This window comes from Epinephelus lanceolatus, chromosome 1, assembly GCF_041903045.1.
Source record: "Epinephelus lanceolatus isolate andai-2023 chromosome 1, ASM4190304v1, whole genome shotgun sequence".
Taxonomy (NCBI): domain Eukaryota; kingdom Metazoa; phylum Chordata; class Actinopteri; order Perciformes; family Serranidae; genus Epinephelus; species Epinephelus lanceolatus.
In genome coordinates, this window is record NC_135734.1 from 50746836 (window position 1) to 50760490 (window position 13655).

The 13655-nt window shown below is 40.5% G+C and overlaps 1 protein-coding gene across 1 annotated transcript; it reads right to left on the reverse strand.

The window, feature by feature from the left end:
- Positions 1-7789: 7789 nt before the first annotated feature.
- On the reverse strand, positions 7790-9761 carry LOC144464527 (nuclear factor 7, brain-like). The gene is made up of 2 exons (XM_078171941.1): positions 9618-9761; positions 7790-9508 (listed from the first exon to the last, which is right to left on the reverse strand). Exon 2 carries the CDS (start codon positions 9489-9491, stop codon positions 8097-8099), a length of 1395 nt encoding a protein of 464 aa, XP_078028067.1. The 5' UTR covers positions 9492-9508; positions 9618-9761; the 3' UTR covers positions 7790-8096.
- Between the last annotated feature and the right edge of the window lie 3894 nt (positions 9762-13655).

Here is a 13655-nt window from a genome sequence, read left to right on the forward strand (position 1 = left end):
AGAAATGTTTGTCGTTTTTGTTGCTGTACAACACGTCTTTTTTATACTGAATGTTTACAGACCTTTTTTTTTTACATCCATAACTCCTAATAAAAAAGCTGTTAAATAATGCCCGTAATGTATGAAAGACGTGAAACATAAACCTTATTTATAAAGCACAGTTACAAAATGACTAGTTTTATTGTACAATAAAACTAAAAAAATTTAAAACACAGAGAATAAAACAAATAACATGTCATTTAGTAAGAGATAAAATAATAACTGGGACATAAAATCTAAAAAAAAAAAAAGAAGATGGCAATAAAATAGACTGACAGCTCAGATAAAATCAGGATATGCTGTCAGACAGAAATACATTTTTAGGAGAGACTTAACGAAGACAGTGACTCAGACAGCCTTATGTCCTCAGGCAGGTCGTTCCAGAGCCTCGGGCCCTGATTGTAAAAGCTCTGTCCCCATTGGTCTTCAGTCTGGACTCGGACACGCAGAAGACCTCTCAAACTACGCAGAGGTTCATAAGAGACTAACAGGTCTGAAATGTATTCTGGAGCTGTGAAGAGTCTAGAGTCAGTCCTAAAACAAACATGGAGCCGATGTAACGAGGCTGAAACTGGTGTGATGAGACAAATCTTAAAACGTACATGTTTTCAATGGCCTCTGGTTGTTTAGTGGTTTTAATATTTTAGTATTTTACTATCTTTTTTATGTGAGTAATTGTTCCTACAGGTGTTGTTCTGTTTTATATTTGTGTACATGTTTTATTGCTATATATGTGTGTGTCATTCTTTAAATTTTGTACTTTGGTCAAATGTGGCTGCTTTTAAATGTGCTATATAAATAAAGTTGATTTGATCTGATTATTGCACCTCCTCCCCCTTCATTAGTAACGAACACTCCCTCATCTTCCCTGTGTTCTACTGAGCTTCCTCCAGTGTGTGAAACAGCGCCCCCTCTGGATTGTAACGGCAGGTGATGGTGGTCAAACCTGGAGTCTGCAGACAGGTGAGGACAGGTGAGGTGTGCATCCTCTGATTGTAAAGTTATTAATTATCCAACAGTGTGGAAACAAACTCTGCAGCTGCTGAAAGAAACTCTGAAGAGATGACATGACGTCAGTCAGTCAAACTTCAACACAGCCAACAGCATTTAATGTAAACATCCGGGAGAGTTAGCCTGATGCTAATGATGTTAGCTTCCGTGTTACAGCTGAATTTAGCTGCAGTGGATTCAGTGGATAAATATAGAGAGACACAACACCCTGTTTTCTTTGTTTGTTTGTTTCACAAACAAACCAGTCATATATCACATACTGTAGGTTGTGTATTTTGTCACAGTGTGCTGTATATTTAACCCCTTTCTGTCTGACAGAAGGTCAGTGTTCATCAGTGTTTGTTTATTTAAACTGTGGAGTCGTTTATAGAGAGAAGTGACCTTTAATGAGCCAGAACAGGTCTGGCTGATTGTTGTGTTTAATGCATATAAATAACAATGTCAGTCATGTGTTTGATACATGCATACCCTTTGATATGAAGTGAAAATGTAAGATCTCATTGCTGATCTGTACCTGTTGTAGTAGGCTACTGTAATAATAATAATAATAATAATAATAATAAAAAACCTTATTTGTAAAGTGCTTTGCAAAACTAAGTTACAAAGTGCCTCACATTGTTGATCCTGAATTTAAAACAGATTCAAGCAAATAACGCGATGCGTTCAAGAAATGACATGACAGAAGCAGAGAAGCAAAGTTGGCAACTAATTGCCCTGTAGGTTGCACTGACGTACAGCAAATCAAAGAAATGGAATAATACAAAAATGATATAATACAATAAAACATAAATGAAATTAACAGTGTGCTAAAATTAAAAAAAAAAAAAAAAGCTTTTTCAAAGAGAAGTTTTAAGAAGTGATTTAAAGGTGTCACTGATTCAGCGTCTCAGATCCTCAGGCAGGGAGCTCCAGAGCTGAGGGGCCGCGGTCACCTTTAGTTCTGAGCCCAGACTGAGGATCTGAGGCTGCGACCCGGCTCCTATGGAGAGGCATCTCAATATGAAGTGTTTTAAAAGTGAGCAGTAAAATCTTAAAATCAGTTCTACAGCTGACTGGTAACCAGTGAAGAGGCTGAAGCAGGGCTGATGTGCTCATGATTTCTCGTGTTTGTTAGAAGCCAAGCAGCTGATTTTGCACCAGCTGAAGCCGTGAGACGTCTTTTTGGCTCGACCCTGAATGTAGTGAGTTACAGTAACCTTGCTGTGAAGAAATGAAAGCGTAGAAGACCTTCTCAAGATCGAGCTGAGAGAGAAAGGACCTGATTTTAGAGATGATTCTTAACTGATTCACTGATTCACTCATTCAATTGACAAATTAAAAAAAATCTTTTTTATTGAGTAATTTTTTCTGTTTTTCATGGTAATTTTTTTTTCCTTTTTGTTTTGTAAGGTGCCTGCGTAAAGTCGACAAACTAATGATAACACCATCTATATGACTTAAAGACAAGAGTATCTCTCAGTGTCTCAAACCCAAAACAAAGTAAAACTGGATTAAACTAAACAAGCGGGTCATGTTTGCTTCCATTATATCGAGCTCTCAAGAAAGGAATGAAAGCGTCTGTTGTTCTATTGCTCTCTTAACTCAGAAAAAAATACTCAGAAAAACAGAAAAAATTACCCCGAAAAACAGAAAAAAAAATTACCCCGAAAAACAGAAAAAAATGCCACGGAAAACAGAAAAAAATACCCTGAAAAACAGAAAAAAATACTCAGAAAAACAGAAAAAATTGCCACGAAAAACAGAAAAAAAATTACCCCGAAAAACAGAAAAAATTGCCACGGAAAACAGAAAAAAATACCCCGAAAAACAGAAAAAAATACTCAATAAAACAGATTTTTTTTAAATTTGTCTAGTGAATGCAATACGCTTCCGTAATAGATTACTGGGCAACGGCTGTAATTTGTTTTTCAAAGGAGAAGTCACTGTCAAACATCACACCAAGGTTTCTGGCTGCAGGTTTGACTGTTGCACACAGGAGGCCAGGATGGTTCTGGAGGACAGAAGAGGAGTGTATCTGATTTACTGTGATTTAACTGGAGAAAGTTTTGGGACACTTTATGTTCACAGACAGGATAAAAGATGATTCAGATTGTCTTCTTCACTGGTTTTTAACTGAGCACATATTTCTGTGTCATCTTCCTGCTACTGTATATTATTTTGTTTATATATTTCCATATACTATTTATTTTGAGATGTGCGTTGTTACTGTGACTGAATGTGATCAAGTGTGATACATAACCAGCTCCGGAGCAGGTTAGCTGTTCAGCATCAGTTGCCATGGTGATTTATCCTGGTAAAAAGAGAACCAGGTTTGTAGCACTGAAAACCCAGAGTTAACCCTGAAGTTACCTCGCTAACTTCAAATCCTGCTTCGTAGCACAGGCCTCAGATCACAGCCAGTCGCCCTGACAAGTGTGTCAGGAGCGAACCAAACACACCTTTGCTTATTTAGGTCAGGCCTCCTTGTAACAACACTGTATGCACTGTGTGTCACACAGAATCTGAGATCTAAACAAGCTGGATTTCAAAATGAATGATCTGTTATGTGAAAAGGAAACGTAACATATGTTTGACACACACACACACACACACACACACACACACACACCTGTCTATAATGCAATCTGATGTAGAAGCTGCGTAACAGAAAGCACGTCTGTCAGAAAGACGAATCAACTCTGTGGTTCTTTTAAGAATGCAGTTTGTAGTGTTGCAGTGGATTGCATTATCCTGCACCGGTGTTCACGTTATTTTGTCCACCCCCATCTGTTCCTCACTCTTTGATCTCTGACTTCTAACTGACTCCAGTGCAGCACATGTGTGAACACAGGGGGGCAGCGCAGGCAAAGAAAAGGAAAGCAGCTGCAGGCATTTAATGTTTCCACAGACAGCTGGAGAGAAGACAGAGAGCGTCCACGGCTGAAACATGGAGCCTAAATATGTCTGACAGACTGACAATAACCCTAACCCTTGTGGCAACGTGGAAAAATTGATTTGTTGTATTTGTGTCCCCAAAATTTAGTTTATTTTTCAACATGAGAGCCAGAGCTTTCAAACAGGCCACAGGTGCCTCCATCTTGTTTTCCCACCAGAGAGCAGCTTCTGAAGTTTCTTAAAGCTCCCAGTTTGTTGCAGAGTGTTTCCTTATATAATTAGTGCTGGAAATGTACATATATGTATAAGATGCAACATTAACAGCTTTGAGGTTTCAAATAGGACACCGGCCAGTTAAAGTTCCAGTTGCCCATTTCTCCTCATGTCACCTGGTTCCTCAACACGCGGACGTTGTTGCTTTTTTTTTTTTTTTTTTTTACCAAAATTTATTCAACAATTTGCATATGTACAGGCACAGTAGCACAGTGTCATGTTTTTTTTTAACAAAACAGAAATATTAATCCTTTTACCCTCCAATCCCCACCACCACCACCCAGCCCCATTCCAAAGTACTGATTTATTGCTGGATATAAGTAAGTAAGTAAAGTTTATTTATATAGCATCTTTCACAGATATAAAATCACAAAGTGCTTCACAATAAAAGCAAAAACACAGACAATAATACAATGAAAATACAATTTTAAAAAAATGGTCACAAATAAAACAAACCCATAAGAAGCAACAAAAGGAGGTAAAAACATTCAATCAGTCAGCCAAAGGCCTGTCTGAATAAAAATGTTTGAAGTTGCTTCATAAAAATAGTACAGGAATCTGTGGATCTCAGAGAGAAGGGGAGAGCGTTCCAGAGTTTGGGAGCAACAGCTTGAAAAGCACGCCTCGGGTTTTAAAATGGGTCCTAGGGATGGTGAGTAAAATCTGGTCAGAGGACCTAAGAGTCAGATTTGGCAAGACGGGAGAAGGAGGTGGGCAATGTACTGTGGCATCTGACCATGTGAAGCACTAAAAGTTAAAACCAAAATTTTAAAATTAATGCGGAATTTGATCAGTAGCCAGTGCAGAGAGGATAAAATTGGTGTGATATGTGATCTCTTGTTACTACTGATTAAAAGCCGAGCAGCTGCATTTTGGACAATTTGGAGCCGGTTCAAAGTGGTTTGGTTTAAACAGGTAAAAAGAGCATTACAATAATCTAATATAAAGACTGATAGTGCGCAGCAGACTGATGCAACAGTTCAAAAGTAGTTTAGATGAAGGCTGAATGAAGTGGAGGAGTTAAAATATGAGTCAGTAAAATCCTGCGAATATTCTGGGAATAGAGGACCATGAAATAGCAAGGGAAAGGGTAAAGAGGAGTATTGTTAGAGAGTGGCAGTATGTACAGTAAATAGGTGGCATTGAATATTATTTGTAAAATGAACCACAAAATGTTGCAGTGAAAGTGTAGCTTGGAATACTGCAGGAAAGGGAAACATGTCATGGAATAATATGTGAAAGGAATATCAGCCCAATCGCCAAAATATTTTTTTTTTATTTCACATTTTTTTCAGAATGACACTTATTATCAGTTTCTCTTTTCACCACAGTGTTGTCATCAGTCACCGCTCCCTCCATCCTCAGCCAGTTATAATGACAGACTGTAAAACAGACAAATGCAAAGAAACATTTTCAGGAGAATCTTTAATGAATTAAAATCAGCTGGAAGCGGGCCTGTAGGCTCCCGACCTTGTCCTCCACTTGACTTCTCTGTTTCCCGTTGATGTCAATCTGGTACTTTGGATTCAGCTAAGTACTACTCAAAGAAACACTGGAGACAGGCAGAGTCCGATGCAATCGAGTTTAATGTGTTCACAAGCTTTAACACATACAACTCATCGAGTCAGGCTCCGGAGCAGGACTGAAGTTTCACTTTCTGAGCTGTCCCTTTTATGCTGGTGAAGATTCAAGAGAATCTCCACCTTCTTTCTTTAGCCCTTCCTACCTGAGCCCAAACCTATTGGTGGCCGGCCTTTTTGACTTTGTCCAGACATGCCCGAACATGCCCAGGCATGTTTTAATGGTGTATCTTTTTTTCCACCGGCCTGTGAATCCCCAGACTCTCCCACCATTAGGTTGGAACTCAGGTTTACACTATTTTTAAAAAACATATGGAACTCGGGGACTATTTCTATAAGTCCCTTGTGCCTTCATGCAATATAATCCTTTAATGTGCATCAAGTAATACAAACATTTGGGTGTATGTGTGATAGGTTATGTGTGTTCTTTTTAGTATGGATACAATGTGAACTCATATTATGAATACTTTGTTATGTATGACAGTGTTTTAACACATATAGATGCATCTCACTCAGTGTTATAAGAACTTATGCATAAAACATGGTTATATGATGGTTATATGACTTTTTCTTGATCAATTTATGCAGTATATCACTTTTACTGGATTAGGGACTAATTCTTACACTACAATTACTAATACTAATAACATTAATATTATTATTGTGTTAAGAAAAGAAGCATTATTGGTCTCAGGAGGTTAATTTTTCTTTGGACAAGAACAGTTATGAGCAGAAAATATATATATACAAATAACAAATGCACTTTGATCAGCAGAGGGCGCTAAAGCACCAGTAAAAAGTCCTGCAGGAAGTTCCTCAAATCACATGACATTAAAAAAAGACTCCAGACGCAGTTTACCTGCTGAAAATGAAGATTTGAATCTAAAGTCATGCCGTCACTTCTCATCATCACTTATGGATTATAGTGAGTATATTTCTGTCTCTGCTAACAGGAGTTACACAGTATGACGTAAAGTCACAATAAGTTTCAGTTTGTCAGATGTCTGATATGACTCAGTCTGGAAACATTAAAGAATATCACTTCAATTAAAAAGATGTTTTCATGTTAAAGTCGTCAGCCTCTCTGTCTCAGCCTGTGTCTCCAGCTAATACGTCACTTTGACACTGTGCTGTTATTTTTTATTCCCAGTTTAAGAGGAGAGTGACTTTTCTCTTTAAGAAATAAACATCATAAATATAATCAATCAATCATTCAATTTTATTTATAAAGCCCAATATCACAAATCACAATTTGCCTCACAGGGCTTTACAGCATACGACATCCCTCTGTCCTTATGACCCTCACAGCGGATCAGGAAAAACTCCCCAAAAAAACCTTTAACGGGGAAAAAAAACGGTAGAAACCTCAGGAAGAGCAACTGAGGAGGGATCCCTCTTCCAGGACGGACAGACGTGCGATAGATGTCGTACAGAACAGATCAGCATAATAAATTAACAGTAATCCGCATGACACAATGAGACAGAGAGAGAGACAGAGAGAGAGAGAGAGAGAGAGAGAGAGAGAGAGATGCAGGTAATGACAGTAGCTTACAACAACATTATTGAAAGTAATAATATTATAGTTCTGGCTACTGTGGTACAATATGTTGAAAGTATGTATTAATATCTGGCAGTATACATGTGTGACAATAGTCATATGTGTATAATAACAGTAGAAGTATGACTAATGACTAATGATGGCAGCAGCAGCAGGAGGCATCTGGCAGGACCAAGGTGCCCGGTGTATTATAGGGGGGTCCTCCGGCAGACTAGGCCTAAGTCAGCCTAACTAGGGGCTGGTACAGGACAAGCCTGAGCCAGCCCTAACTATAAGCTTTATCAAAGAGGAAAGTCTTAAGTCTAGTCTTAAATGTGGAGACGGTGTCTGCCTCCCGGACCGTAACAGGAAGATGATTCCACAGGAGAGGAGCCTGATAGCTGAAGGCTCTGGCTCCTGATCTACTTTTGGAGACTTTAGGGACCACGAGTAACCCTGCGTTCTCAGAGCGCAGTGTTCTGGTGGGATAATATGGCACTATGAGCTCTCTAAGATATGACGGAGCTTGACCATTTAGAGCTTTATAAGTTAACAGTAGGATTTTAAATTCAATTCTGGATTTTACGGGGAGCCAGTGCAGAGAAGCTAAAACAGGAGAAATATGATCTCGTTTCTTAGTTCCTGTTAGTACACGTGCTGCTGCATTCTGAATTAGCTGGAGAGTTTTTAAGGACTTACTAGAGCTACCTGATAATAGAGAGTTACAGTAATCCAGCCTTGAGGTAACAAAAGCGTGGACCAATTTTTCTGCATCTTCCTCTTTATCTCTGACTGCTCTGTTCCACTGTCACACAGACCTTCAGTGGTAATATCTTCACTTTAGCAGCAGAGCTAATGAATGGAAACACCCTCTCAGTGAAAGTGTGTGTGAAGGTGTGTATGTGTGTGTTAGTATCAGGATCAGAGAACGACAGCTTTCCTCTGTTCCAGTCCAGATTCACTCTGATCCTCTGGAGCTTCTTCTGCACTTTGAGATCAGTGGGTTGAGCTGGTAGTGACAGTGCTGAGTATTTATCTTCATGGAACCCTATTCTCCATAATCCAGACTTTATGTCTCCCTTCCTCTGGACAGACTCTGCTAACACACCCAGAAACCAGCCTGTACTGTCTCCAACCTCGACATCCCAGCTGTGAGTCCCTGAGTTAAAGCCCTCAGAGCCCAGGACACAGGGAAAGTCATCAAACCTCTCTGGATTATCAGGAAGCTGCTGTCTCTGTCCTGGTCTCACACTGGTCAGATCTTCAGACAGGATGAGGTTTGGATGAGCAGTGTTTGGGTCCAGAATCAGAGGAGTGTAGGAGACCATGTCCTTCATCTTGTTCCAGATGTTGAAGGTCAGGTTGCCCAGGTGTTTGGCCTCGTCTATCAGAGCTCCTGAGAGCAGCTGTGGATCATCCAGCAGGGGGCGCTGCTGGACTCTGTCCACTGCAGCCTTGTAGTTGAGCAGGAATGAGACGTCTTCAGCTCTCAGCTCGTCCTCTGTGGCTCTGACTGTGTCTGAAAGAGCTGCTATCTCTCTGCTCAGAGCCTCCATCTTCTCCTTCATCATCTGACTCTTCTGCTCCTCTTCCTCCCTCAGTGCAGCCATCCTGGCCTCCTCTTCCTCTTCCAGAAACTGGTGAAGCTTCTTAAACTGCTCCTTAATCTGCCTCTCTGTGCGTCGGGCCTGGACCTTCATGTGTTGTGCTGTTTGTTCACACTTCACTTTAACTTGTTCACAAACCTTTAACTTCTCCTTTAAGGGCTCCAGAGTTTCCTCAACTTCCTTCTTGTGTTGTCGTGCAGCTTCATCGATGGGTCTGAATCTGTGCTTGGTGTGTTTTTCTGAATCTCTGCAGATGACACACACTGGCTGCTGATGGTCCAGACAGAAGAGTTTGAGTTTCTCAGAGTGCAGACTGCAGAGAGCCTCTGAAGCTCTCTGATCTCTCTCCAATAAGAAGGCCTCACACAGGTTCTTCAACACCAGGTTACAAGGTGGGTAATCCTTTGAGGACCTTCTCTTACAAACTGGACACTCACGTTCTTGTCTCTGTCTCCACCAGTTCTGCAGACAGTCTTTACAGAAGCTGTGGCTACATGACAGAACAACAGGATGTCTAAAGACGTCCTGACAGACCGGACAGCAGAGATCCTCCTCTGATCTGGAAGCCATTTAGTCTCTGAGTGAAGCTGAAAACACAGCAGACAGAAAGTACAGTCAGTCATGGTTCCCCTCCCTCCTCTACTAACTTGACTGAAATGTACTTTGACTTTGAGTGGTGTTTTTAGTCAAACTCACCTTCAGTGTGTGGAGTGTCAGCAGGTTGAAGCAGCAGTGTTGGAGTTTTAGCTGAACTCACTCAGAGGAAGTTGTTAGTTTGGTCTGAAGGTGAATCTGATCGTCTGTTCTTCAGTCTGTGTGTCTCTCTGCAGTGAGGAAGAATATCAAAGTGTTTCCTGGTTTGTGTCAGGTGAGTCAGGTGAGAGTTTGAGCTTTGTTGCACCTCCTCTGCTGAATGCTTTTGCTTCACATGTTACACAGGGGTGTGTTTCATTCCAAAGTATTGAGTCATTGATGGATATGTTGTTCAGCAGGTTGTTGCAACAGTTTTAAAAATAGTTTGAATGCAGGGTGAATGTAGTAAAGAAGTTGAAATATAATTTAGTAAAATCCCAGGAATAATTTGGGAAGGGAGAACCATGGAACATCGAGGGGAAAGGATGACAAGAAATATTGTTGGAGATGGACAGTATGTATAGGAAATGGGTGTCATAGAATAATGTGTGGAAGTAATTTTAATGCAGTCACAAGAAAATAATGTTGTACTGTACGTTTCTGCAAACCACCAATATGTTACATTTGCACATTTCATACCTATAATATCAGCGTTTCTAAAGTGACGTAGTGTATGAGCTGGCTTTGTCATCTGGAGGTGGAGGAGATGGTGGATGTCATGACACCTAAGCAAGACGTCTGCCAAACTGCAGACAACAGGTTGTGTTATAGCGAGTCATTGCTGAGTTTCCAGCGGCTCTTTAGCCACCAAACGTGCGTGTTCTGTAGCGACTTGATGCTGTTTTTCCAGTGAAGATTTTGCCTGGACTTGTAGATGCGCTTAGCTCGTCAGTCTCAACAGATTTTGTGCCCAAACTAGCTCCCGGATCGTCTCGTCTTGTCACATGATCAAATAGAGACTTGATATTAGACAACATTAACATACATGTTATCCAGCACTCATCATTGCGTACCTGTATGTGACAAAAATATCATAGAAAATAATGAATTATTTTATTTAATAGTTTTATATATATATTTGGCCTACCTGGAGCTCGCATGTATGGAGCCGGGGTTTGGTTGAAGGTGGCAGTACTGTTTGGGCTGAGAAAGCCATGCGTAAGTAAGGTAAAGGAGGTTATTGGGTTGGTGTGGGGAGCACTTAGTACTTAGTACTTAGCACTTAGTACTTAGTACTTAGCACTTAGTAGCAGAACTACTAAGCAGAGTACATAAGTCCTTGAGATCAGGTGGAGAGATCCACTTCCTTTCAGGAGGAAATCCAGGGAGAGGAAGGTTATTTAAGTGTGGGAGTGGCCTATTTGAATCCCTTTTGTTTGAGACCATGCGGCAGGGTGAGTGTGTTTGCTGATCCTGTGAGTTTATCTGTCTCCTTTAACTTTAGCTTATATTGGAGTTATGCTATGTAGCGTGTGAAATAGAGTATGGTGAATGTGCTAGGAAAGGTAGTATCAGCACTGTCTCTACCTGGAGCTCGCATAAATGCAGGCTTTGAGGTTTCAAATAGAACACCAACCAGTTAAAGTTCCAGTTGCCCATTTCTCCTCATGTCACCTCATGTCACCTTACACAGACCTTGTTGATTGAGGCGACATCCAAGCCGGTATGACGCTTTCTTTTTCTTTTTTCTTTGCTTTTTTTGACCAAATTTTATTCAACATTTTGCATATGTACAGGCACAGTAGCACAGTGTCATGTTTTTTTTTAAAAACAGAAATATTAATCCTTTTACCCTCCAATCCCCACCACCACCCAGCCCCCCAAAGATCCTCTCCCAGCTCATATGAGCAAAGTAATGATAAATAAATAAAATCAACAAACAAAAGATAACTCAACTCAACTCAGCTTTATTTATAGAGCACTTTGAAAACAACAACAGCCGAAACAAAGTGCTGTACATAAACATAAAAACTTAAGAGATAAAACAAATAATAAAAACACTAAAACAAGAGCAGAGTCTCGAGCTGAGTTGAAAGCCAAGGAATAAAAATGGTTTTAAGACGAGTTTTAAAAATGGACTGTGAGGGGGGCTTGTCTGATGTGCAAAGGTAGGTCGTTCCAAAGTTTGGGAGCAGCAACAGAATAAGCTCTATCCCCTCTGAGCTTCCGCTTGGACCTCGGTACAGCTGATCAGCTGACCTGAGTCGTCGAGCAGGAGCGTAGGGCTGGAGCATCTCATAGAAGTAAGGTGGGGCGAGACCATTTAAAGATTTAAAAACAAATAAAAGAATCTTAAAATGAACTCGAAAGTGCACAGGCAGCCAGTGGAGGGAAGCCACAATGGGAGTTATGTGCTCCCTCTTGCGTGCTCAAGTTAAGAGATGAGCAGCAGCATTTTGAACCAACTGGAGACGTGCGAGGGAGGACTGGCTGACTCTAAAATAAAGCACGTTACCGTAATCCAGCCGAGACGTGATGAAGGCATGGATTACAGTTTCAAAGTGCTGTTGAGCTAGAAAGTGCTTAACCTTTGCCAGCTGCCTAAGATGGAAAAGCTGGACTTAACCACTGCACCAATTTGCCAATCCAATTTAAAATCTCTGTCCATCTTAAAACCCAAGTTTGAAACTGTTGGCTTCACATATAGTGCCAAGGGGCCCAAGTCAACAGAAGTGATTTAAGCGAGAAAGCATCTTTCTTCTTCAGTGGCACAAATATCTGACTATCGTCAGCATAACAATGGAAAGAAATACCGTGCTTTCTAAGGATGGAACCCAGAGGCAATAAATACAGTGAGAAAAGCAGGGGCCCTCAAATTGAACCCTGTGGAACCCCATACGACACAGGAGCAGAGCAGGACTCAGAGCCACCAATGCTTACACACATAGTTCTGTCTGCCAGATAAGACCTAAACCACTCCAGAGCACTACCACAAATGCCCACTGTTACAAAATAACATACATAGACACAAAGTAGGTGTGCGACTAATTGAAATAAATAAAGAAACAGATGAAAAAATGAAGAAGTAAATAATAAAAATAATAAATCAATAAATAATTAAAAGTCAGCTGGTAATATCCAAGATCATCATGCCAACCTAACCTTACAACCTTACAAGATCACAATCCAACATGTGTGTACCAACACTGTTACATCTCCACAAATACTACACAATAAATACACAATATGCATGTCACTGTGTGCACAAACTACATACCCCAAATGATCGACAGTTATCTTTCTCCGGTCATACTTCCCGTACTCTAGACGACTGAAATAAATCGCATTGTTTCAAAGTGGGAGATAAGAGGCTGCCAGTGTTTGTAGAACTTCTCAGCTGAGCCACGCACACAAAATTTGATCTTTTCCAGTTTCAAAAATGACGTAAACCGGTATGACTCTTGCGTTTGTGGTTTCACTCATCCTGAGGCAGGTTAGCAGCATTAAGAACCTTTCCTCAGGGTCCAGACTGGATATGTGTTACCCCCCTCTAACTGGGAATCAAACCCCGGTTAGAGGGGGATTTTATATATCTAGACAGACAGACAGACAGACAGACAGATGCACAATCATGAATCTGGTCTAGGTTTTTATTATCAACCACTAATCCACTCACAGATTTACTTACATTTCTAACATTTCATGAAAGAGACCAAACAACTCATTTTGCCTATTTTTATGTTGAGTCCATAACTGTACACTAAGTATTTAACGTTATTATTGGGTGTTATTTCGTAGGATATCATATGAACCTTTGTATGAGGATACGTTGTTGAGCTGAAGTTAAATATTCAAACACAGTGTCTGTTTTTGTCTCTCAATCCAAAAAAGTCTTCAGTGCTTGCAAACAAGAGTCTCCCAGTTCATCAGGGGCGACATCACGTACATGAGACCGAGGACAAACTGTTTGCATTGAAGTTTAAACTTGAACGTGATGGTTTGTCAGAAACAGATGATGTTTATCAATAAGGTGGCGACACAGGCTGCAGCACACCTGGTCACCTGGTTTCTTATGGCTCTCTGTACTTCTCCCCATCTTCACACACTCACATTCTTCAACAGTCACTCTTAGGTTATACCCTGTTATGTTTTGGCAGCTAT

Excerpts from the sequence above, each read along its gene's own strand:
- LOC144464527 (XM_078171941.1), bottom strand. The coding sequence starts at position 9,491 with ATGGCTTCCAGATCAGAGGAGGATCTCTGCTGTCCGGTCTGTCAGGAC.